Here is a 26,682-nt window from a genome sequence, read left to right on the forward strand (position 1 = left end):
TTTGGAGGGGGGGAGAACACCTGGGCAGATGCCCTCAGCCTTCCCCCTGACCCACCCAAGCAAGCCTGAGCACTCCATTGAGTTCCCTTGCTCTGTCAGCACAGCTGCAAGAAAGGGAGAAATTACAAAACCGTAGCTCACTTTGAACCATGGAATCATTTGGGCTGGACAAGACCTTTAAGCCAGACTGCTAACCCAGCACTGCCAGCTCCACCATCAACCACCCCTTGGAGCACCCATTTAGCAGCCTCCCCTCTCCAGGGATGGGCACAGCACCAGAGCTCAGCAGCTCCAGCCCTTCCTCCCAGCACGTGCAGGGATGGCAAAAGCCACACGTGGCTTCAGGTTCAGGCTGGAACAAGAGAAGCAAATCCCAGCACAGGGCTCATGGCAGGCGCCTGTTTGAGAGCAAGCCAGCACAAAAAAATGGTGTGAGTTTTGCCCTGATTTATCAACCAGCTCCTGCTGCTCCCCATCACACACACTCTTACAGGACAAGCCAGGCTGTGCCCTGTTCCCTTTCCTCCCCAAGGCCACCACTCCATCCCCTGCACAGGAGCCTGATGCTCTCGCACAGATCAGCTGCTTTCTGGTTTGTTTTCTCCCTGCTGCAGGTAGAGCAGCCTCGTGCCTTATTTACAGCCTGCTACTCACACCCTGCTTGGGAGACCAAATTATTTATGGCCTCCTGAGCTTCCCCAGGCTCCTTGGAGCTGTGGCCTCTACTCAATGTGCAAGCAGTTGCTCACTTTCAGCACGTGTGTCCAAGCTGTGGGGAGGCACCCAAGGTCCATTCTACAGCCACAAAAGCTCTAAGCAGCTCCCAGGACTTTTGGTTGCCCAGCTGGAGGTGGCAAAGCTCAGATTTTCCCAAGCACCTCATGTTACATGTTGTTTTCTGCATCCAAAGCACAGCCACACTTTGCACCTGAGAGCATCCATTTGGGCAAGTCAGATCCCCTGCTTTGCACAGGACATACACACAGCACCCAAAAAGCAGGTCACAAAACAGACCATACACAAAACAGTCACAAACCAAACCACAAAACCCGGTGGGGTCTTACCTTGGAGGTAGGTGCTCAGAGGGGTTGAGTTTCAGACTTCTTGTCTCCAACCATCAGCCCTGAGCAGCTCCAAGTGCTTTATCTCCTCCTCCCTCTGCCAGGTGACTCTGTTTCCCTCGTCAGGGCCCCACTACAGCTGACCCCCCTGGCCTACCCATCCCTCTCCCCCCTCCATCCTCTGGATTTGGAGTCCAAGAGGGAGGTAAAGTGACAGCAAAGAGATGCTTCATGTACAAAATAGCTCTGCAGTGTGTTGCAGGGTTTTTTTTGCAGATGGCACCTACTGTAACACAGCACCGCATCATCCCTAAGGCAAGGCTGACCCACACATTCCTGGAGGCAGGAGCTGTAGGGCTTTAACAGACATACTGATGAGAAGTGAATCTATGGGCACAGTTATCCCTGATGCCCACCTCCAAAACTTCAGCATTTGGTCCATGACCTTGACAATACGTCTTCAGTGAAGCTGAGCACACGTGCAGGTGTGCGAGTGTCCCTGCAAAACATGCAAGCTTGGCCATGCACTGTCACTTGTGGGCAGAATGGGATGGTTGGACCTTTATTCCATCTTTTGGGACTGTAGACAATGATGTAGGAGCAGACATTGTTGCCTGTGGTCCCTGGGGGCAGCTGACAACCACTGCGCCTCCTGCTGCAGCTGGAGAAGGTAGGGTGGCCTGAGAAGTGCTTTGCTCCACTTACCTGGTGAGTTTCCCTCTTTTAGAGGTGCTGGGGGATGATGCCCGTTCAGCATTTGGGACCATAAAAGAGTTTTGGGGGTTTTAACCATTCAATTCCTGCAAGGGACTGGGGGTGAAGACAGCTTTGACCTCGGCCAAGCTTAAGCAAAGCTTTCCAGAGACAGTCTCAGGGAAAGAAATTTCTATGAAAATTGCCCCCATGCCAAATTGAAAAGCCCTTTCCCAAAGGACCTTTCAAAGGGAACAGCTCAGCCATCCTCAGAGCAGAGGCAAAGTTGTGTCTCTCTGTCTTAAATTCATACTCAGAAAGTAGCATCATCCAGAGCCAGACCCTGGCAAGCCCCAGCCCAGCAGTTAACGTTGACACAAGCAGCTAAAACCAGGGTGCAGTGATGGGGTGAGCTCAGCCACGTGCCCACACCATGCCCGGGCATCACCTTCTCCTCTGGTGACATTTGTTGTTCTTCCAGGAGAACCCCTACCTGTGCAGCGACGAGTGCGATGCCTCCAACCCAGACCTGGCCCACCCACCCAAACTCATGTTTGACAACGAGGACGAAGGGCTGGCCACGTACTGGCAGAGTGTGACGTGGCGCCGGTACCCGGAGCCGCTGCTGGCCAACATCACCCTGTCCTGGAACAAGAGCATCGAGCTGACAGATGACATCGTGATAACCTTCGAGTACGGCCGCCCTACCATCATGATGCTGGAGAAGTCGCTGGACAACGGGAGGACTTGGCACCCCTACCAGTATTATGCAGATGACTGCATGGAGGCCTTCAGCATGCCAGCAAGGAGGGTCCGGGACCTCTCCACCACCAGTGCCAACAGGGTGCTCTGCACTGAGGAGTATTCCCGCTGGGCGGGCTCCAAAAAAGAGAAGAACGTCCGGTTTGAGGTGAGGGATCGCTTTGCCATCTTTGCTGGCCCTGACCTCAAGAACACAGACAACTTGTACACCCGGCTGGAGAGTGCCAAGGGGCTCAAAGACTTCTTCACCATCACTGACCTGAGGATGAGACTGCTGAGACCGGCCCTGGGGGGCACCTATGTGCAGAGGGAGAACCTGTACAAATACTTCTATGCTGTCTCCAACATTGAAGTCACTGGCAGGTAACAGCTGCTCTTTTTCTTTGGGTGTCTCTTCTCAGAGGGATGAGACGAGTTGCTGCTAGAAAACTAAGCCACCAGCCTTGCTGTTGACCTCTAATACTCTTTCTCCCCAGGCAGGGCAGCATCAGTAATAAACCAGACGTGTTCTTGCAGGGAACAGCCGGGGCACCTCCAAGGCTGCGTTTAAGGGAGGGGCTGTGTCCCGCTGGAGATGGTGCTGGGGGGAGCTGGGACATGGTATGGGTGGGTAGCTGGAATCTGAATTCCCTCTCAGATACCCTGTCCCAGGCCATGCATACACAGCCAGACACTGCCCAGAAATCTCAGGGGCAGTGCTGGTGGGCCTGGGATGGGGGGTGAGGAATGAGGTGCATCCCAACAAACTTCAGCTCACTGCCAGTCCCCAGTCAGCTCTGCACACCTGGGGCATCCTTGGCTCCAGCAGAACAAGGCTGGGGTCAGGGTTAGGGTTAGCCCCACCATACCCTGGGGCAGAGGCAGGCAGGAGGGGGTTTGTTTCTCCTGGTTTTTTCTGGGTTTTTTTTCATGTCTGTGTACAATGCCATATGTTAGGGTATGACAACAACCAAAAAAGCAAAGTCAGGTGGAAAAATGCTGAGATGGCTGATTGTGGGGGACTTAGAGGTGAGAGGGGAACCATCTCACCTACCCCTCTCTGACCAGACTCACCACTGCCCCAGAGGAGCCATTTGTACCTGTTCCAAACCTTTGGCTTCAGACTTTCAAGCAAAAAATGTTTTCCAGGAGCCAGTGAGGCTGATTTGGAACAGGGTCCAGGGAGCTTCAGGGTGGCAGAGCCCTCACTGCCCTGGGGCAGGCAGGGGTGCAGGCAGCAGCAGACAGAGAGGCTGGGTTGGTCTTTCTCTTGGCGTGGCCACCTGGTTGGGATGAGTTGCCAGGCTCAGCTGGCAGCTTTTTCCTGGAACAGAGTTTTCAGTTTGGAAAGTGGTAAATTAGGATTTAATGTTTGGTGCCCTTGTGCAATGACCTTTGGCTTCCAAGCAGGGAGGTGACAGTGCAGAGAACCAGGGGCTTGCTGCACCTACAGCCCCTGGGGGTGCTTTAAGTTACACCTTAAAACACTCCTGGTGAACCACCCGTGCCTTCCTCCCCAGAGCCTGTTGCCTGCCCTGTGCAGGACACATCCCTTCAGTACTTTTGAATTCTGGCTGTGCTGTGGGATTCTCCACAAACCTTGCTGCTGCTCAGCTGGCTTCTTCCCCACCACCTGCCCCCATGGTGTGTTTTGAACTCACTGGCCAGATTTAATACCATTTAACAGCAGCAGAGCTTGTTTCAAAAGATAAAATCCCTACAAACTTAGTGAAAAAAAGAGCAGCCAGGGCTGGTGCAATGGGCTGGTGCTTAAGGGTCTCCTCTATTGGCTTCTTTTGTGTCTCCTCCCACAACCTTCACCCAGGTCCATTTCTCCGTTCATGGCTGACAGTTTATTTTTACTCACTTTCTTCTTCTTGGTATCATTTTCTTTTCTTTTCTTTTTTTTTTTTCTTTTTTTTTTCCCTTCTTCCATCCTGTCTCTATTGATCTGCAGAGTAACTGGAGATGCAGAGGAGTCAAGACAGGAATAGACACGAGCAAGCCCTTGGCCTGTGTGCTTGTGTGTGTGCCAGGCAGGGTGGGGAAGGGAAGTGGAAAGACTTTTCCCTGCAGATCTCTATTCACTGCTTCATTTTCTCCTGGCTGCAGCACGGAGCTGGGTTACCTCCTCAGGAATGGGTGAATGAGCTTTTCCTGGCTGCCAGGACTGATGGCTGGTGTGCTGAAAGCTGCTGGTTCTCCTTCCATTACCTACCGTGTCTCTTTGGAGTAATTTTTTCCCCTTCATCAGCCCAGTCACCACGGAGCTCAGTGAGGCACTTCACATCACAGAGACATTAATAAGCTGTAATTGAAGTTAATATGCCGTGGCCAGGACATGTGGATCCAGTTAGGAGAAATCAGATTGAGCAGAAGTTAATCAGTTTTAGGCTGATTTTTAAGATTTCTCTCTTTCTTCTCCATTGCCCCAGTGTGTGCTTGGTCTGTCTGTCTGTCTGTCCATCCTGCCAGTGATGAGCAGTCCCTGGAGGGAGCAGGAGGAGGGAGTGGTGCTGATGACCATGCTGCTCTGTGCAGCCTCTTCTGGGGCTTTGGTCAGGCCAGAGGCACCAACAGGAAGATGAGGTTTCCACTTTTGCAATAGCATTTCCCTTCCTCTCTTCACCAATTGCCTTTCAGAGGATTTTTTTGGCACCTCTTTTACTCACTCAGAAGAACTGAAGGGGAAAGCCATCTAATGCTCCCCTGTCCCCCAGGGCAGTGCAGTGACAACAACTCACTCTGCTTCTCCTCAGCTGGAACCAGGGGTGTCCTGGCTGTCCCCAGCTGCTTTGTCCTGTGTGGACATTCCTCTTTCCTGGCTCTGCTGATGAAGCTGCTGCAGCCACAGATGTTCACCAGCTTCCACAGAGCTGTCTCTGGAAGGGAGGCAGCTTCCTGGAGTCTCTTGTTGAAGGTTTTAGATTTCAAGTACTGACTGATGCCCTTCCCAGAGGAGCAGGGTGGGACCTTCCAGCTTCTCCACAGCTGTTTTGCAAAGGAGGACAGGCAGGGAGCTGGGATAAAGAATCTGGGTGAGTGTGGGCTTCCTCAGCCATGCTTGTTGAGCCCCAGTGCTGGAGCATCACCTCCAAACCAGCCATGGGCTCACCCAAACATTTCCTGAGAACAATCCCAATGCCCCTGCAGCCTCCAGCCCTGCTCAGCAGCTTTGGGAAGACCACAAAAAACAGGGCAAACATCACCTGTGCCCGGCCCTGCTCCTTCCCCTGCAGCTCCTGCCAGAATGGCCCTGGGTCCCAGGAGGTGCCAGCATCCTCGTGTCAAGGACAGCCAAGTTCCTCAGCCCATCCTCACCTCCATGCTGGGCAGCCCCTGAGAGCTGGATGCCTGAATTTCCCTGGCATTCCTCCAGGCTGGAATCAGCACAAGTTCAAGCAAAACCTTGCTCTTGGTCAGATAGTTAAATTAGGATAATGCACAGCAACTCTTTACTTGGCTTTCCTTGAGTCTCCTGAAGGTTTTCACTCTCACTGCGGGAAGATGGAGGGAAACCTGCCGGGCTGGAAGGGAGGGAGTTAGCAAGAAACCCAGAGCTCCACCTTCCCCCTGCCACTTGTGACACTATCAATACCTGGAGAGAGATGCCCAAGGTCCTATTATCTGCCCCTGGCTTTGGTTTGTAAAGGTTTTTATTTCCCTTCTGATTTTGTTGCCAAGTTGCATCCAGCCCTGAACAGATAATAGAATTTTGTCAATAGACTGAGAAGGTGATGTATGTTAAAGCACTTTATATAAAGAGACTTCTACAGGAGCCCAAATTCAATTTGGCCAATGAACTCAATTGCAGGCATTATTGCATTCCAGGAGAAAAACCAAGAGCATTTATACACATTACTTGGCAAATATTGGTGTTCACAGATCCGTGTGATGTCCTCTTCACCCTTCCTCCCTTCTGTTGCCCGACCCCCTAATGGGAAAGTTTGGTTTCGTGTTTGCTTTTTAAGACAGCTTTGAATGTAAATAATGTTCCACCAGTCAGCAGGATCTTGACAGCTGGTGAGTGTCAACTTATTTAAAATAAATAGCCTCTCGAATGGGAACAGCGAGCTAGTGTGCTTTCCACTTTGGCATCTTTTAAATTGTCTCTTCTTTGTAACCCAAACCTCAAATCATTTTGAAGGGCAGTGAGGAGGGTTGTTCCCCACAGGCAGGGCTCATCCATCCCTACCACACAGCCAAAAGTGAAAACCCACTGATGGGACTCACGTGTGCCTCTGACTTAACCCAGGGATTTTTATTTTATTTTATTTTTCAGTTTTTTGGCTCTGCAAAAAGCAGCAAAACCCAGAAGCCCCTCTCCTTTGTCTGAGTGGAAAGAAACAGCATTTTAATGGCTTTTCTTCCCCTTCCAGCCCCTGGGCTACAGGCTCAGCTGCACTCCCAGCCCTGCTCCTGGGATGAAGGCAACTGGTTGCCTTCTTCAGCCCTTCCAGCCCTGCTCTGCTCACTGCTGGTATCAAACCTTTGCAGAGTGAGCGCCCAGCAAGGCAAATCCTAATATAACTGCTCTCCCAAAAAGGATGGTGCTACTTCCATGGCCAATCCATTAGGAATTATTTTTACCTGCTTCTGCATGCACAGATGGGCCAGAAACAATCCAAGCTCAGCACCCGTCCTGCTTTGCCCAAAAGATTTGCTCCCGGCTTGTGCTGAGCTGCCAAAACACTTGCAAAGGAGCAGGCAAAAAGTGGGTAAGTCATGGCCAGGCAGCTGCCAGAGCATGCTGTGAGCAAGGGCTGGGGGTGACAACAGAGAGATGGAGAAGAGTTATTCATGTTTCCCCGAGAGCTGAGATCAGTTGAAACATCGTTTTCCTTGGGGAGGGAGAGGAAAGAGCTCCCTTCAAACACTTGGTCCCAGGAGACTCATTAAAGGCTCATCAATTACAGTGAGAGCAAACAATTCAGAGGGAGCTATCATAAGCCTTCCCTTGGATGACAGTCATTAGCAGCTCTACCCCGGGTACTGCTGCTCCCTGACACCAAGAGGGAGCAGGAGGGGATCCCTGCCCAGCCCATGGTGGGGGGAAAGCAGAGGAAAGGGGCCCGGGAGGCAGGAGAAGGAGACCAGGATCCCAGAGCATCCCTGTGCAGTAGCATCCTCATGGTGAGCATGGGGTGGAGATGAGAGCCTGGGCTGGACTGGAAGGAGAGTTGGAGGGGAGGTGATTCTCCACAGGACTTTTTTTGCCCTGTGTCTTTACCTAGGCTCTTTTTTTAAGGAGACTGGGGCAAGGCAAGATTCACCCCATGGTGGAGGCTGGGTGAGAGGTGCATGGAGACTGAGCATACTTGAGGATGCTCTTAACCTTTCTCTGCCTCATTTCCCTGCTCTACAAATTGGGCTTATGGACAGAAAAGAGGTTGTAAAACACATAAGGATCCTTGGGAAGAAAGCAAAGAGCTGGGGTAGAAATAATTTTCAGAAGTCATTACTCATGAAAGTTCTAGGACTGAGGCTGTTCTTCCACTCCCAGTGCAGCTCCTGAGGGTTTGTGGCACTCACCTTTCCCTTTCAAAGCCTGTGCACAGACATCTCCTTCCCTTGCACACAGGCCTGGCACTGGACACCTCTCCAACCACTCACTGCTGTGACCTCCAGGATGCTGACTTGGAGAAATGCAGGGATGGCAAACTCTTCTTTATGGCTGGGGAAAAAAAACAAAACCAAAGCCAACCAAACAAAAAAGAAACAGAGGAAAAGAGAGTAGAAAAGGACACTTTCCTGTAAACTTTCCTTGGCTCTCCTAGCTCTCTGATGTTCCCTGATGGAGGCATTGGCAACCACAGCCCACACTGCACCACTCTGAGGGAAGCAGCAGCTGCAGGACCTGCAGTAAAATCAACTCATAAATACCCCTTGTGCTAACTGGAACATGTTGGGCCAGGTATTGCTCCAGCCACTTTTGCTGAGGAATGGTGGGAGCTGGTTCCTGATGGATGCAAAACACTTCTGTGTGCACCTCCCGACAGCCTGGCACAGGACCTGGGTGTCCCCAGCCCATGGAGGGTGCCTGTGGGTGCTGTAGCTCCTGCTGGGGCTGCTGTCCTCCAGCTGGATGCTATGTTGGCTCTGAATGCTTTCCAAGAAACAGCTGTGTGTCTCTGAGCTTTGACCCAGAAGTTAGGGAGGAGAAATGCTCCCAGCTCCTCAGATCACCCCCAAAGCCCAACGAGATCACATTGCCCCCAGGACTTTGCTGGAGCAGGGCCATGGCTGCCTCCTGCATGTCTGCCCCACTGCTTGCTAAGTTAAACCTCATTACTGAGCAGCTCCTAATTACTAAGCAGCTCCTAACCTTTCCCTTCATCCTCCTTCCAGCCATGGCTGGCAGCCCAAGGAAGAGAAGCAAAGCAAGCAGAGCTGGCAGCTCCCACCCAGGGGACTGGGCTGATGTCCTTTAGTCCAATCTCCAGCAGTTGGATCTTGGCTCACTGTTACCACCAGTGAGCACCTGGCCTGGGGCTGGAGGCCCAAAGGAGGAGGCAGAGAAACCTGGAGAAGGGATTAAAGCCAAACTGCTGAGCTCCAGCAGCAGGGAAACCTTCACCCCAAGGGCTGGGCTGCTGGAGGGCAAGTAATGGGACAGGACTGATAGGGCTGGAAAGTGCTGCAGGGTCAGCTGGCTGGGGTTAGAGCTCTCTGCTTAGATTGATGGCCCTCAAAGGTCGAGCTCAGAAAGCAATTCCCTGGTAAAATTGATCTTTTGGATAACAAAACTTTCAGCACAGTGGCAAAGGGCCCATCAGTGCCCTGGGCACAGGCAGGCAAGGTGACTGAATACCTCTGCTTTCTTCTTCACTTAATTTTCCTTCTTTACAGCAATGAGAAAGTGAGGCTTTTCCCTGGGAAGGACAGTGCCCATCACCCCTCCATGCAGTGCCTTGGGGACATCCATGACACCCATCCTGTCCCCATCCCACTGTGTGGGTGCCTTTGCTGGGGCTGTGCTGGGAGCTGGTGCTGGGCTCCCAGCCCTGCTCAGCAGCAAAGGACTGGTGTGTGCATTCCACCAGGCACGTCCCACTGCCCCCTGCATGTACCCATGCCTCAGTTTCCCAGTTGAGTTCTGCTGCTTGGTTTTGCAGCTGGAGCTCAGAGAAAAGTGAGTGGGTTTCACCTTCCTGCATGGCAGCAGCTTGGAGCTGGCAGAAGCCCCCTGACCTGTCTGCTTGGCCCATGGTGGGGGATGCCAGAAGCAAGGATGTGCTGCAGGGTGGTCAGGGATGCCCCAGGCCACCACGGGGGACCAGGTGCTGGTCACCCAGGGCTGTTGTGCCCAGGAGCCAAGCACTGCCCTCCAGGTCATCACAGACTTCAGAGAAAATAAGGGGGATGCCAGGCCCTGCCTTCCTTGTACCCCCTTCCCCTGGGGCTCTCGAACTCCCCTGCAGTTGCATTTCATGGCTTCACCCTGGAGATGGCTCCTGTCAGCAGTCAGAGGGAGGAGAGCTGCAGCTCCCAGAAGCTGTTGCTCTGGTTCAGGCTGGGCTCAGAGCAGCAGCAGGGAGGCTCTGACCTGCTTTAACCTTCTTTTCTTGCCTGCTTTGCTCCCCTATGCTTGTTTTGAAGGGAGAGAAGGAGGCCACACTGGGTGGATGCTGAATAATTCAAAGTCATTGTCAGCAGCATCCCAGGGCTGGGCATCACCTCTGCCAAAGGGCTGGGATGGTGCAACCAAAATCCTTCCTTAGCAGAGGCAGAGGGGACATGGGGCAGCTGGGATTCAGTGTCCCTCCTGTAGAAGTACCAGCCAAAGCTTCTTCCTTCCCCCAGACACTGAGATTCACAGCTCATTCCCAGAGCACTGATCCTCAGAGGCTGTAAGTGCCATGATGCAGCATCTCCATCTCTCCCTAACACACAGACTGAACTGGAGCGTGCAGAGTGTGGCTGCCTCTGCTCCATGAACCACATTTGCTTTCTTCCTTCCTTTTAGAGAATGCAAATATTCCCTCCCCTGCTTGGCCAGAGATGGGGAGAGACTCTTTTCATCCTGCTTATGCTTAGCCTCTGAGTGGGGTTTGCTAGAATTAAGGACAAGGGAGGGGAGGGGGAGGAGAAAAATAAAAAAAATGATACATGAGGTCAGCTTATCGAGCCATGCGTGAGGAGGAGCAGAGCAAAGGCAGCCTCAGAGGGTCAGGCAGGAGGCTGGGGAGCATCTCTGGGGGCTCCAGGAGGTGGTGGGCATGCGTGGCACCCACAGCAGGGAGGGAGCAGGCTCACCCTAATCCAGGTTGTTTATCCCAGAGCAGACAGAGCACGAGAAGAAGCAGGCCAGGTTTCCTCCATCTCCTCTGCAAGTGGTTCATTCCCCTCAGCTCTGCATCCTCTGTGAAATTAATTCTGTAAAACAAAGCTCTGCCCAGCCAGACTTCTCCCGAGGCACAGCAGGCACAGCAGGACTGTTTTCTAGTGGGTCTGCTTCTAAAAGTGTAAATTATTGCATGAAATACTGAAAAACTGGTGGGCTGTTCTAGGGATCCAGTCTCTGGAATGAAATGAGGGGGTTTGGTCCCCAGAGTCTCAGTCTGGTGGCCTCAGCTCAGGTTCAGGAGTCACTAGAGCCACATGTGAGTTATGGTCTCAGGCTCCATGCATAAGACACCTCCTGAGCCTGAGGATCAGGAATTAATGTGCACAGAGATAATTATTCCCTGTGTAGTGCACTACAGCTCATTAAAAGTTTGTTAATGTTAGCAAATTGCTGAGTAGTGGTTTTGTTGTTGCTGCCTCTGATGAGGTGGGGACTAAAAGGCAGGTTCTGAGGAGGGCTCTGTCTCCGTGTTATTTTGGTCACTGCAGGCTGTGTGTAGGGAAAAGGGTTTGTGCTGTGCAACCCCATCACAAGAGAAAACTCTTGATTTTAGCAGGGCCAAGGGGCTGAATCCCACCAGTGTTACCTTCTGCATCTAAACCTCAAAGCTGTCCTCTCTGCCTCCAAGTAAATGTCTACATCTGAGCTGATCACTCAGATTTCTGAAAAAAAAAATAAAAAATATCTGCATGTGTTAATCCTTACTGGGGTCTCAGCTGGAGATGTTGACTTACCATTAAATGATCTGTGCTTCTGCAGTCAGATGGTGGGAGTGAAGAATCCCTCATCTTGGAACAGAGAGTGCAGATCCACCTGGGGCAAGGACATGGACACCATAACCCCAACACCAGCTGCCAGCTAAGTTCAGTGAAAAAATCCTGCAGAAGGAAGAGGAAAGGGGGAACTGGCCCAGCCTCACCTTTACATTTTCACACCCATGGACAGGACTACGCCAGGGCTGAGGTGGAGCTGCAGTAAGACCTGACAAAAAGCTCTTCTCCTTGTCTTCCTCTTCTAGGTGTAAATGCAACCTCCACGCCAACCTGTGCACCTTCAAGGAGGGCAGCCTGCAGTGTGAGTGTGAGCACAACACCACGGGGCAGGACTGTGGCAAGTGCAAGAAGAACTTTCGCTCCAGGTCCTGGCGAGCAGGATCCTACCTGCCCCTCCCCAATGGCTCCCCCAATGCCTGTAAGTCCTCTGCACAGCACCCACGGGGGAGCAGCTCTGTGTCCTTCCCCATCAGTGCAGGTTGCTCAGCTTTGAAGGGGGAGTACCAGGGTACACGGGATACTCAGTCCTGGTACCCAGGGTAGTTGGTGCAGATGTGGTTTGAGCCCAAATGATGGTTGGGAACAGGCGGGGTGAGTTTGGGGCAGGGAGAGGTCTCTGTGGCACTGCTGATGGCTCTGCCTTGCAGAAGGCAGCATCTGGTCACAGTAGAGATCTGGCTTCCAAGTAGTCCATGGGCTGAGTGCTGGCCATAGCAGAGGTTGCTTTCTGGATTGCTTTCTGGATTGCTTTCTGGATTGCTTTCTGGGCCCTCTTCTCTGTGCTGCCATTTCAGGGCAGGCGCTGTGAGCTGCGGTCCCTCTGCGCAGCTCCAGGCTAATCCCGTTGTCTGCTGGAGAAAGGCAGTGACAGGACACAGAGGAGGGGAAGGATGCATACCCACCATCATTCAAGCAGGGGAATTGGGGCAGAAAACATCACAGCTGGGCCAGTTTCCACTGGGTTTCTGTCCAGTCCACATTAGCAGACTTGTATAAATGTCACAGAGCCACACCAGCCTTTCAAGCAGCAGCTTTGAGCATTACCAAAGAGAATCTTTTCCCTCCCTCCCCCTAAATTTTTTGAAAGATTTATGTGCTTTAAGATGATCAAAGCTGAAATTCAGGCTTCGAAGGCCGTGACGGGAATGTTTTGTGTGTGCCAGGGTTGGTAGAGGAGCAGGTTCTTTGAAAGGGAACGAGCTTGTCAGCTCCCACCACGAGGCTGCATTGCTTCAAAGGAGCCTGGGAGAATTTCTGGTGTTGACAGGCACAGACATGCTGTTCTCTCCCTTTCCCTCCCCTCCATTCCCTGTGTCTCTTCCTATTTCTCTTTCTCCTCTGCTCTTTATTCTCCCATTCCTCTCTCCTCCCATCTGTCACTCACTCTTCTTCCTCCCCCACAGCCCCTACTCTCTGTTGCTTTCTCCTTCCCCTACAGCATCCTCTTCCTCAGCAACAGAGGCTGAAGCTTCCCTTCCTTGTGGCCTCCCCTCTTCCATCCCTGGTCCTGTGCTTTATGTTTATGCAAAGCTCAGACTGGTTACAGGAGGGAGGGATGTGGCCATTGGGTGCCCAAATCCAGAACCTTGGTGGCCTTCAGCTGGCAGGTTGAAGCCAGTGGCTTTGTAGAAAAGTGACTCTGTAGCCATGGGCTTTGTCTGGTTGAGCAAGCACTGTAGGGGATGGGTGTCCAACCCAAGTGCAGCACCCTGGGTCAGACCCCACATTTTATACTGAGCCCAGGGCACCCCAGAGGTGCTTGGCTGCCCTGTAACCAAGAGAATGCTTAACAGAAAAAGGTGAAAAGCTTGAGGTGCCAAGACCCCAGACAGCCCTGTCTGGTTGCCTCCGTAGTTTGACAAAAGCAGCTTTTAGGATGCTGCAGCAAACTGATGTCCTGCGAGCAAGACCCCTGGTAATTACCTGCGGTTTGTTTGATCTCCTGCTGGCGTCAGAGCCCCACTCCCAGTCACCAGGCTTCTGTTTTGTGTTTTCCAGGTGCAGCTGCAGGCTCGGCCTTTGGCAGTAAGTAAAAACGTAACTGAAATGCTGGCACCCGGTGCATGGTCCTTGTGGATGTCACTCGGAAAAAAAAAGAAAAATTTGTTATTTTCTGTGCATTATCGTTTTCCAGGCTATAAGTCTTCCCTAATTGTGCCTCATTTCTGTCCTGTCAAAGAGTCTTATATTTTCTTCCTTTGACTTCAGTAGCCTCATTTTGCCTCTTCCTCTGGCACGGTTTCCCCCCATGAGGTTCGTTAGAATGGCAGCTGGAAAGGAAATTAAAAAAAAAAAAAGTCTCTTCAAAACCACCAGTGCTTGCTGTGAACTTTTCCCCCAAAGTATTGCAGAAAGGGCTGGGTTTGAATTATTAGGCATAGCATCCAGGCTGGGTCACCTTGGGCTATGGATAATAAAACATATATATATAGTGTGTACATCTGTATGTACACGTGTATGTATATGAATATTTGTCTGTGAGGTGCTGAGAGCACAGAGAGTGGAGCTCAGCAGGGATTTCTGCTGAAAGATTGATGGGGTGGTAGGGCTCCTGATTTAACAAAGCTGGAGGTAGTTTGATATCAAAGAGCCTTGAGTTTTGGGGTAAGCAGGAGCCTGGGCTGGAGTTCTGTGGCTCAGAATTACCCTCCAGGAGAAACAAATCGGAGAGCTGAATGAATAATGAATTCTTTGGTTTGCAGGCACGTGGAAAGAATTGGAGGTGAAATAGTCTCAGGGCAATGCAAATGCAATTACAGAAATGCACCTAATTGAAAAGCAGAGGGCAGTTTTTCTGGGTAAATGAACCATATTTAGATTTTAAGCAGTTAAATTTAAATTGTTAGAAATTTAAAAAAAAAAAAAAAAGTCCCTTAATTTAGGATTTTAAAAATTTAAATGTTTTAATAGTCCAAAATGTTCTTTGCTTTTCTGGTCAAAACTATTTTGCTAACATTTTTTTTTCCCTCTTAACAGAGCTCGGCATCCTCAGTGCTACCTTTGTCTCACTGGAAAATGTTTCCCACCACATTTCAGTGCTAGGGAGAAGCTGGAGGGTGGTGGGAGCAATGTGCAGGAGGTGGACAGGGCGGATTTGTGTCCAAGGCCAGTTAAGGAGAGATTACTTAGCTGGCACAGGAGACTAGAAGTGACCTAAATTAAGTATTTAAACTAGCTCAGGGCTATTATGAAATTAAGCACAATAATCTGCATGAAGCAGTGGGACAAACAAGGACAGGAGGGCAGGAGGTGTAAGTTAAGTAGGAATTTGTGTCCCAAGTGTTATTTTAGTTTGAGTGGTTGCGAGGAGTGGGGTGGGCACAGAGCTGGGGTGGCTTCTCCTCAACTCTGCTGGGGTTTGCTGACCTTACCCATCAATTCCACTGCCCTGCTGCAGAGAGGGGGTGCTGGGGATGATTCTGGGGTGTTCAGTACCTGGGGGATGGCGAAGAGGGGGAGCAGCAGCTGTGCCAGCCAGCGCGGAGACTCCAGGCACTGGAATCCCAGCTCCTGGCCAGGGCTCCTCTGCACCCCCCCCCTGCTCCTCACCCCATCAGCACTGCTCTGGTTCCTCTTTCCAGCTTAATTGGCAATTAGTTTATGAGAGAGCTATAAGTATTTAAGCCAATATCTGCACCACCAGAGTAAGCTGGTAGAGCCTCCAGCCCTGCACACACAGACACAGAGACACACAGACACGCAGACAGACACAGAGACACACACAGACACACATAGACACACACAGACACAGACACACACACTCACACACACAAGAACACACATCACACACACATCACACACAGACACACACAGACACACACTCACAAGCACACACATCACACACACACACACAGACACACACACAGACACAAGCACACACACATAACACACACACTGCACACACACACACAGACACACACACTACACACGACACAGACACACACAGACACACGCACACACGTGCTCCCTGTATCCAGCATCCCCGAGCTGCATCCCCTTAATCCTCCTGGTGCCCCAGTTGTAGCTGTGCCGAGAAATCCGTCACCAGTTCAGTCACCAGTTCAGCCCCAGCAGGAGCCTCACGGGCATCTGAGGAAACCCCTGATTCCCCCCCTTCCAGTAAGTGCCTCCCACCTCCCACCTCTTCTCTTTGCTTGCCAGCATATGAGCGGCCGCAGAGGGTCAGCACCACAACCACAACAACCACAACAACAACCACAACAACCACCACCACCACCCCCCAACCTTCCACCACCACCCAGCCAGGTGGGTGCCTCTCTCTCTGCTGCCTGCCTCCTCTTTTCAGCTTTTTCCCATCCTGGCTCCTCCGGTGGTGCTGGACAGCCCCCTGGGGCTGCCACGCTGCTGGCCCTGGTGATCTGCTCCGTAGGATGATAGAGACATGGATAAAAATCACCCTGACTCAGCTCATGTCCCTCAGCCTCTGGGCAGTTCTGGTGTGGGGGTTCTTTTGTTGGGTTTTTTTCTCCTCTATTCAGTCCAAGTAAACTTTGATGTGTGTAACACGAGCCAGGTGTTATGGTCACCATGAGCAAAGTCAGCCTGCAAGGTGCACCTCGAAGCCAGGGGACAGCCACACCAAGGGCTGACATCCCCCTTGGTGGCTGAGCTCACTCTGCTGTGGCTCTGTTACCAGCAGGCAGCAAGAAGTGAAAGCAGGACTGGATGCAGGGAAAAAAACACTTTTCCCTTTTTTCCTCATTTTGTTCCTTTCAAACAGAAAAGGTTTTCAAAATCCACCCCTCCCAGAGCCACTTGGCCACATTCTCCCACACAGGGCTGGTGCATCAGCAGGAGATGCTCTCTGACAGCTCCCAGCACAAGGTGGAGCAGGAAAGCACTGAATCCTCTCTTGTCCCACCATAAAACCACAGCACATCCATCCCCACCACTGCCTGGCTGGCAGGAGTCTGTCCCTGGGGCAGGCTCAGGGGTAGGATGCAGGCTGGCTGTACCTCAGGAGCAGTTTTTCCTGGGGCAGAGCTGCTCTTTGAAACCCCCAGGCAGCCTCTCTAGGAGCAGCCAAGGAGCCTGCAGAGCTGGAGCCAGAAACGCCTTTCCCTAATTTCAAAAATCACCCCGTGAAGGAAAACTTCTGTCCTTTTCCTGAGGGCTCCTCCTTCCCTCCTCCCATGAACAAGGAGACAACGTTTTTCACTTGTCTTCTTGGAAATGAGCAGATAAAACTTAACAGCAGGACATTTTTTAAAGCTTCTCGTGGGGGAATTAGACACGCATCCCTCCCCTCGCTTGCTTTCTGGGCCTGATATTTCCCAAGAGGACGTTTTACACCCACAGCATGTTAGTAACCGTCTGTCTGGGGGAGCTGCCAGCAGCCAGTCAAAGGGATGAGGACATTTGATTGCATGTTTATGCAAATAGAGATATATTCATGGAAGTGCCCTGCTTGAGTAGTTAATCAGGAAGCCAAAGGTTCAGCTTCAATTTCCATGGAGCTGGAGTGACCCTGGGCAAAAAAGTGCAAGTCTCATGACTGTTGGGAATTGCCTGCTCCATGGTGTATGTGTGCAGGAGGAGCCATCCTCATCCTCCTCATCCTCAGCCACCCCTGCCCTGAGCTCCCCCATGGCTGTCACCCCAGCAGTGACAGGGATCAGGGCTACATCTGCACCACACACTTGGGGTCATTTGATTTTTATCCATGCTCACCTGTAGCACCATTTTAGGGGTTTTTTTGTTTGTTTTGGGTTTTGGGTTTGTTTTTTGTTGGTTTTTGGGTTTTTTTTTTTGTAGGCTCTGTGTCTGTGTGGGTGGTGTGCTCAGTGCCTGTCTTGTGTATGAGTTGCAGTGCTCTGCCTTGTGCTTGTGTCGTAAATCTGGGGTGGGCAGGATGGCATCTGTGTATGGTTGGGCAGTGGTGGGGACAGCATTGTCTCCTGCCAAACTGCTCTTAGAGACCTGGGAGAGAGACTTCATGCACCTCAGGGTTTATTCCTTCTCCAAAACATGCTTCCTAGACAGAGAAAATGTTTGTGTAATGCTTTCATTCACTGATGACACAGGACAAAATCAATAAATAAATGGCAGTCCAGCTGCCACATCTCTGGCTTGATATGGTCAGGGTTGAACTTGAAGCTCCTCATTCCCATCCAAACCCCAATCCGTATTTCTCTACAGCCAGGTCTCACCTCAAAATGGTGTGGTCAGGGATGGAGACAGCCCCTGGAGTGGCTGCTAAAAATAAGAAGTTAGGGCCACCCAGCAGCCCCAGGACCTGCTCTTTTACATGGGCATCACACTGGGTTTGATGCCAAAGGTCTGGGATGTGCCTTCACCAGCCCTAGGGAACCATGCACAGCCTAATCCTGATCTGCTTTGGACTAGAGACATTCCTCCCCCTCCAGTCCTGCAAAATGCAAAGTACTTCATGAAGCAGTCCCACAATAGCCCCAAGGGGCTGTGACTGTAACACACTTGGACTGAAACACCTGTAGAGAGGTGCCCCTTGGAGGTCCTGCTGGCACTCCATTTGCAGGAGAAGCAACAGAGCCCCAAAGTGAGGTACTCCATCATAACCTCCTTTCTGCATTTTAGAAGCATTAAATTAATCCCTCCTTGCTTTAAAGCCAGCTTAGATATTTTTTTAGAGTTCTGTTAGGGCTCTGCCTGATCCCTGTGCTGTTTCACTCTCTGATTTACACATTGTCTTTTGCTCTCTGAATTTCTGCTTCCCACCATAAGCAAGCACCATGAGAGCCACCTCTGAGGTCACTGCCTCTCTGCCCGTGAGGGAAACACAGAAAACAACAGGTATTTAAAGCCAGACCAATGTGTTTTCCCTTCTTCTCTGTGCCTCTGCACACCAGTGGTAGCAGCAGGGCAGAAAGCAGCACAGAGGAGTAGATGGGATTTGGGTTTTCTCTGCCAAGCATCCCCTCCCTTTGGTGTTTTCCGTGGTCAAGGTGGAGCTGTGGTCATGTTCATAGGATGCTCCTGTGCCCAGTGGCCTGATGTATGGTGAGAGGGGGAGAAGATCAAGTTTAAGGTCTGTGGTCTGAAGGCAGTCACGGCTGCCAAAATGGGGAAAAGGAAGGGAAATTGCTGAGTTGCCTGAAGGAGGATGGATTAAGTGCTATTCTCTTTCGCCTTCAGCACTTTGTTATTCCAAAGCCTTCCTTGAAGCCTTTCAAATCCTTCCATGCCATTTGTTACTTTTTTTTTTTTAACATTTTATGGTCAAAATAAGAAAAAAAAACCAGAAATAAAGCATGGTTGGTTTTTCCCCCTCTACTTCCATTTACTCTCCCAGTTTGTAGCAGTTTCAACAGTTCACCTCTGGGCAAAAAAGAATAAAAATCACCAGTTTGAGCCCCACTTGCTTGGTTAGGAGAGCAGCAGAAAGCAGCAAAAGCCTGGGTTTGTATAAGCCCTGCAGAGCCCTGAGTTTATGTTTTGAGAAGGACTTTTTCAGGTCCCTTTCCCACTGCTCCAGCACTGCTTCCCCAGTGCCCTGCTCTGGAACATGACTTTTTGGTACCATTTATTCTCCTTCCCCAGAACCCCACCAAGACCAGCAGGGGCTGATACAAGCCCCCAAAATAAAGGCTGCCCAGTGCTTCCCATTTGTCTCAACTGGGTCTGGGGAGGAAAAAAATCTCTCCCCCTCCTGAAATGTAAACCTGTCCATAAACATCCCAGAGCTACAAGGGAAAGGTTCTCTGGATAATGAGCATTAATAAGTTTCCTGGCTCTGTAAATGTGACTGAGTGGAGGTGTATGTGAATGACTAAAAAGCAAAATGCCTTCAGGGCTGTTTTTTGTTGTGACTCTAATTAAACCCTTGCCAATTTGCGCAGGGCTTTTTTCATATTCTCTTTAACACTATACTCATATCAATTGGTTTCCACTTTCCAGCTGAGAAGGACAATGTCTATCACCTTCTCTTAGAGCTTGTCATTTAAAAAAAAAAAAAAAAAAAAGAAAAGAAAAGAAAACCTCTTTTTTTTCTTTTGTATCCTGCATTGTTTATCATCCCCTTGATGAGGCTGGGAAATCACATTTCTCTCCTACTCGGGTTTGTCCTTTGAAACTTGGCAAGGATTGAGAGTATTTTTTTTTTTCCTCCTCCTTATGTTACCCAACTGGAGCTTGAAATTAATAATATGGCTTTTAAAATTTTATCCCTTGGTTTGTTTTCTAGCAAACCTGAAGACTGCCACCAATAGTGAGGAGACGGGGAGGGGTATGGAGCCAGGGGAGGAGAGGGCTTGGAGGGCAATCAAACAACTGACCTACAAACTTCTTGCAGGTTTCATTTCTCAGCCATGGCTTAGAAATTCTTAAACTGTTTTTTTCTGAGGGCAAAGCAGATCCTGAAGGAGGACCTAGAAGTTTAGGTTAGAAACCAGGACTTCGTGCCTCGATCCTAAGCCACCCGTGTTGTTTAGTTCCCTTATTTCACTGTGGGAAGGGGGACCCAGGCAACAGCTCTGTCCCCAGGCTCCTTATGCAGATACATGAGCAAAATGCCACGTGTTGAGTGGGGCTGAGAATGGGCAGCTCAGCACACCAATGCCTCCTGCCCTTTGCATTGCAGGGGCTGCCTGGGCTCTCATGCACCCCAGGGCGTCCCAGGTCCCCAGTCCCAGGTCCCCAGTGTCAAGCAGACTCAGGCACCAGTGCAGCACAGGCTTGGGTGAGGTTTGTCCTCCCAAGCTCTCCCCCTCCATCAGGGCACTGCAGGGCTCCCTGCTGGTTCCCAGCTCCCCCAGTATAACACAGTTTTCCCCCTTTGATTCCTGCAAGACTACACCAGCCTGTCGGATGCTGCCCCACTGCAAGTGAGCTCTCCCCCAGCCAAGGCTGAGCCAGGAGCAGAAGGTAGGAGACACGAGGCTGGGTCCTGCCAGTGAGTACCAGCTCCTGATGCTTTAGTTTCTAGCTCCACTGCTCTGCTTTCCGTGTCCCTCTCTTCCCCTTCTCCCACCTGGGAAAAAGCTCAGGGATTGTCTGTGCCCGCCCTGCAGCTGGGAGCCTGGTGAGTCTGGATTGAGCCTCAGGGTTGAGTCATATACATGAAAGATGAGGATTGGTAGAGTGGTAGAAAAGATTGTTCACAGCTTGCTGCTGGGGTGTACAGGGAGGAGCATGGAAATCCTCTCATCTCCTGAGACCAGAGTCAATTTGTAGAGCAGAATCTCTGTAAATAGATAGGGCTCTGTTGTCTGTAGCATAGATGCTGCCTTGTGTATTTCCTTGCTTCAGGTCTCCCACATGAGCTGCTCCTGGAGAGAACCTTTGGAGGCTTCATGCTGGCTGTTGGGGCTGAAGTTTCTCCTCCTCAGGGTTCCCATGTGCTTCAGCAGTGTCCCCTTGGTGCTCAGCTCCCCTTTCCCATCCACTGAACATCCCTTCCAGTGCAGAACGTAACAAGTGTTGAAGCTGGGCCCAGGACACAACCCAGCATTTGGAAACACTCAGCCAGGGAGAAGAAAATGCTGATGTTGAGGCTCTTTGGAATTGTTGTGCTTCTGGACCAGTCTCTGGGCTCACAGAAACAAACCTGTATTTGATACAGAAGCACAGGACAGGCCCAGCCCATGGGCAGCAGTGCCAGATGATGCCAGAAGTTTCTGCTAAACAAGGGGGGCTCCTGAGTCTTGACAGTGATCTGCAGATTTAGCTTAAAGATTCAAATTTCTTGGAGCCTTTGTCTCTCAGTCCTGCTTCAACACATCCTCAGCCAGATATGTTTAGACCAGTGCACCCCAGATACCTGCCTAGAGCTTCCAGTGTCCCTTTGTCACCTTTTTTTAAAGCAGTAGAGGGTTCTCCATTAAATCTGATGTTCTCTCTAACTGATGTCACCACAAGCTGTTCAGAGCCCACCAAACACAGCAGAACCTGGACCCAAGCCAAAGCCTCCAGATCCTCCCAAAAACATTCGAGGTAAGGCCATTCCCATCCCCGGGGCAGATTTCTCTCCCAGTGCCTGCAAGGACAATCCACCAGTCCTTGGCATGCTCTACCATGATCCAACCTGCTCTCCTGCTCAAAGGGGCCTCACAGTTCTGCTCATCCTCATTAGCCCTGCTCCTAACCCTCTGCAGAGCATCCTCACAGCCATGGTCCCATAGGACATCGTGGTCACCAGTCACAGCCACGGACTGGAGAGATCATGTTGGTGAAAGAGGGTGTGCACACCAGTCCAGTCCAGCATGAGAAGGAAGCCATGGAGACCTGAGAAGGTCCCAGTGCCCCAGCAGCCTCAGAGAGGAAGGAGCCTGCTCTGGGCATGGCTGAGCCCTGGGGGTGGCAGCATGGCCACCTCCTGCCATTGCTGTCACTGTGGGGAGGTGACCAGCACAGGGGGATGTACCCAGTGATGTCCACCAGGAATTACAGCACCGGACAAGGGATGGCATGCCACAAAAACTGCTGGGATCCATTTCTAAACACCCTGTGGGATCTCAGCACTTCTCAGCCTTGCCCCTTACTCAGAGTTACCAAAGCAGAAAACCACCCAAGCACCAAACCCCATCCACTTGGTTTGGAAGCCATGGCCTTTACCTCCCCTGTCCTGCTCATTCCCTGTGGGACAGAGCTCCTGCTGGCAGCACCATCCCAGGGCATCCCTCTTATTCTGAGGGTTTGGATGTATGGCCCTGGGAGTCCCCTGCCACCACAGCACTCAGAAATCTTTTTATCATCTCACACAGCAGCCCCGAAGAGGAAAGCAGGGAGAGCAGCAAACTCTGCAGGCAAGAGGCAGGGGAAGAAGCCAGGTAGGTGCTGGTGGGGACAAGCTGTGCTGGAGCACCACATGCTCTGCAGGACCCCGTAGCAAGCCCTGCCAGATGCCACCTCCATAGTGTTTGTCCTCCTAGCAGCTTTTTGGGTGCAGGTTGATGTCACCTCCATCAGGTGTGATGGAGGCCACCAACTGAGGCCACAGTCAGTAGATTTGCTTAAGCTGCTTAAACCTGCAGAAGTGGGGTCCTGAAGAACCCAGTTCATGGCACCAAATATGTGTAACAGGGGGATGTGTGAGGATCTCCTCTGCCTCAGCCCCCAGCTCTGCAGGGTGTGGTAGTGCCCTGTGTTGGGTTTTTTGTGCATCAGACTTTGAGGAGGGGAGAAGAAGAGGAGTAATTGAGCAGCTCCCAGCTGTCTGGGAAATAGACACTGCCAGAGTGGTGTTCTTGGCCTGGCATTGTTCTCATAGCAGAGGGTAGGACGTGGAGTGGTGCTCAGCAGTGAGGAAAAGTGTCTCTGATTTTTTTTAAGCATCCTCAAAGAGCTCAAAACTCATCCGGCTCAAAACAGACTCTGGCCCAGTGGTTCCTATTGAAACATACAAAGGTAAGAGGAGGGAGCACGGGGCTCCAGGGCTCCAGGTTTTTGTATGGGTGATGGGAGGCAGCAGCCTCTGATGTGGAGAAGCTGGGGAGGGTTTGCCTGTCCAGGCTGTGGTTATCTGTATGTAGGGATACATCCCTAGGGTGATGCAATGCTTGGGGATTGCAGCAGCCAGAAGTATCTGAGCTGAAATTCTTAACTTATTGGTCAAAGTGGCAAAAGTCATTTCAAAGGGGGTGAAGGTTACAGCAGACTCTCAGCTCCTTGGCAGACAGCTGTGAACCATGGGGAAACCTCTGCCCTGCTCCATCATCTCTGATCTTCATTTCATTGACATGAGTCTCCTGCAATCACATGTGCATGCCAGCCTGCATCCTTCCCTCCCATCCCTCCACCACCCTTTGACATTTTATATGCTACAGTTTGAGCCAAAACCCCAGCTCTAACCCTCCCTCCTCCTCCCTGAGAGCTGGGGAAGCTCAGACCTGGCTGACATGATCCATGCTCATGTTATCCCTTGCCCATGGTGGTCAGACCACAAGCCAACCAAGGTACCTCTCCTCCTGCATGACACTGTTAATGCAGAAAGATCCAGCACCCTGAACTTCATGCTGCTGGGCAGCCACCAGCCCAAGTCAGGAAAAGCAAACACAAGCAGCAAGTAATCACATTCCCCTGGCTACAAATCAAACCTATTTGGTTGTTTTTTTTTTTAACATGTGCCCTCAGGCAGGAGAGGTCAGTGCTGGGGACAGGAGCTGCTCCTGTGCTGTGCCAGGCAGCCCTGCTTCAAACGGTCACACACTTGTTCACATCCTCTAGAAAGACCCCACACAAGCAGCATTTCCTTGCATCAGCTCATTTTAAGCATTTAACCCAAGAGTCACCAGGCTTCAGAACCAGCAACATTTTTGTTGAGAAGGGACACAGAGGGAGAAAAACCTGAGGAGCAGCAAAGTTTTACCTGGGCACACAGCAGCTCCAGCCTTATCCAGGGCTTTCCTGTTCTGGAGGCAGTGGGTGACACTACACCCTCTGTCCCCTCCTGCTCCATCCTTCAGCGGGGGATGTGCTCCCCTGGGGGTCCTGCAGCGCCCCCAGAGCCAAACCCAGGTCCCCAGCTGAGTTCTTGCTCCTTAAGAAGGCAGATAATTACCACCTTTCATTAACACCTGCCTCACTGCTCCCATGATTGTGCCTTTCCTTAAAGAGATGGTGTCATGGGACAGCTGGGGGATGGCTCCTGCCTGTCCTCCCCCCAGCCAAGGGAACAGGACCCCTGTCCCTGCTCTCCCCATCCCCATCCCCCCATGGCACCCCAGGCCAGCAGCTGCTGGGTGCCCTCATCCTGCCCATCCCACCCCAGCTGGCAGTGGCCGTGGCATTTCACCCAGGCACTGCTCTCCTCCAAAGCCTTGGGGTTCTTCTCCTCCATACGGAATGAGGGAGATGCTCCTAGGCCGGCTCCTCAGCTTTTTCCTCCTCTCCACAGACTGTGAGTGCTACGGACACTCCAACCGCTGCAGCTACATCGATTTCCTGAACGTGGTGACCTGTGTGAGCTGCAAGCACAACACGAGGGGTCAGCACTGCCAGCACTGCCGCCTCGGCTTCTACCGCAACAGCTCTGCCGAGCTGGATGATGAGAACGTCTGCATAGGTGAGCCCCAGGGGCACGGGATGCTTTGTGCAGGATCCGTGGGGTGGATTTCAGTTCAGGCTCTCTCTGGAGGGTGGTGTGTCCACCCACATGGTCCACAAGGACAGTCCCAGCAGCCTGCCAAGTGTTCTCTCCTTGAAAACAAACCTCAGATCTCATCTTTCCGACCCAATTCAGATGCTTTGCTCTACCAGGAGCTGCTCAGCCCCAAAGCAGGGTGGGCTTTGAGAGCTCTTTGAACCTCTCATGAAACCACGGCCCCTCAGCCCCCCCTAACACACAACCAACCTTTTCCAAAGGCTCCTTTGTCGGGGCACCACAAAGCCCCCTGGCAGGACAGGCACTCACAGCCCTTTCTTTGCCCAGAATGTAACTGCAACCAGATCGGCTCCATGCACGACCGCTGCAATGAGACGGGCTACTGCGAGTGCAGGGAGGGAGCCACGGGGCCCAAGTGTGATGACTGCTTGCCCAACTACTACTGGAGACAGGGCTGCTTCCGTAAGTGCCCCCCAGAACCACAGCCCCCCAGAACCACAGCCCCTCAGAACCACAGCGGGACCTGACCAAGCCCCCTGACCAAGCGGGAGGTTTGGGGTAGGTCCAAACAAGAGAGGGAACTTCAGTCCTGCCCACTTGGGTGCCCCTTGATACTCGAGGTGTGTGGTGAGCAGGTCCCAGCCATTCCCCCCAGACACAAAGTGTCCTGAGAGCTTTGTCCCCGGAGCTTTCGGACTCCCCTCCATTCCCGTGGCCTTGGGGCTGCACAAGTGCTACAAGGATCAGTTCCTTTGACCCCTCAGAGCTAGGGAAGAAAGCCAAAATCTCCCTAGTTTCTGCTCCAGCCAAGGAGTCGAACATACCCCAGATTAACCTGCCATCCTTCCCTCCCTCCCACCTCCCAGCCAATGTCTGTGATGATGAGCTCCTGCTCTGCCAGAACGGTGGCACCTGCTACCAGAACCAGCGCTGCATCTGCCCCGTGGGCTTCAAGGGCATCCTCTGCGAGCAGTCCCGGTGTGAAGCTGACAAAAAGGACTGTGATGGTGTCCCCAGCCTGCACAGCAGCCTCAGCACCCTCCTCCTCGGGGTGCTCACCCTCCAGCTGTGTGGCTGGGTGGACCTCTGAGGGCCCAGAGGAGGGAGCTCAGCCACGTCACCTGGGGGGCCCTGGGGACACAGAGGCAGCAGGAGGCTCTCCCCCAAATCCTCTGCCTGCCTTCAGCCTCGGACTTTCACAGCATCTCCTGGGACACTTTCCAAGCAGAGAGGAACGCAGAAAAATCCAGGGATGACTTCTTGCCCACTAACCCCTCCTGGCAGCAGCTGTGAGGGACTGCACCAACCTGTGCCGGGGCCACCATCCACACGGGGACGTGGGGCAAATCCCCCCCCGCCCCCCACAGGGACTCTGCTTCCCTGCTCTGCACAGGGGGATGTGGGGACTGGGCCACTGGGGCCCTGCTGAAATAGTGCCGTGATCCAAGGGGTATTTTTTTTATTCTTACTTTATTTACTTTGGTATAGGCTGGGGCGTTCTTTTTATTTTATCCTCTTCTTAGTGTCCTGTTTCAAAAGGAGCTTTCCATAACAGCTCCAGAGTCCTGTGAAACACAACAGGGGAAGGGAAGGGGAGGGAGGGAACAGGGGACTCTGGTCCATTCCTGCTGCATAGTCCCATGTCCCACCATCAGCCTCCTGGCCACGCACATACTGTTGCCTACAACTCCAGTTGCTGCATTGATTTTTGTATTTCCATTGCTGGGTTTTGTTTTCTTGCACTTCCAGAGAGTGCAGGGGCCACCAGGCACATGGTACCTGAGGAGTGCAGTGTCTTATCCACACGTGTCCATAGAGGGTATGGTTCAGATACTTTTTTTTTTTTCCATAGAGACTTATTTTTGTTTGGGTTAAATGTTATAAAAGAACCACGACTTAAAGGGACATTTTGCCATGAGCATTTGATTCTGGTGTATCCTCCTCCAGTAAAGCAACTACCAATTGCTGCTTGATCACCACGTTTTCCTTTTTGTGTGCACAGTTAATTACAGGTAAAGACTTATTTTT

General features: G+C 51.7%; 1 protein-coding gene across 1 annotated transcript in view; it reads left to right on the plus strand.

Annotated features, from left to right (window-relative positions):
* NTNG2 (netrin G2) overlaps positions 1-26,682 on the plus strand; it is a 44,051-nt gene extending 17,369 nt beyond the window's left edge. The window contains exons 3-8 of the mRNA XM_008491508.2: positions 2,236-2,879; positions 11,861-12,033; positions 13,614-13,640; positions 24,448-24,615; positions 24,982-25,116; positions 25,521-26,682. Of these exons, the coding sequence (XP_008489730.1) occupies positions 2,236-2,879; positions 11,861-12,033; positions 13,614-13,640; positions 24,448-24,615; positions 24,982-25,116; positions 25,521-25,744 (1,371 nt within the window). The 3' untranslated portion in view covers positions 25,745-26,682. The remainder of the gene's footprint in view (positions 1-2,235; positions 2,880-11,860; positions 12,034-13,613; positions 13,641-24,447; positions 24,616-24,981; positions 25,117-25,520) is intronic.

The sequence above is a fragment of the Calypte anna genome, chromosome 17 (assembly GCF_003957555.1).
Source record: "Calypte anna isolate BGI_N300 chromosome 17, bCalAnn1_v1.p, whole genome shotgun sequence".
NCBI lineage: Eukaryota > Metazoa > Chordata > Aves > Apodiformes > Trochilidae > Calypte > Calypte anna.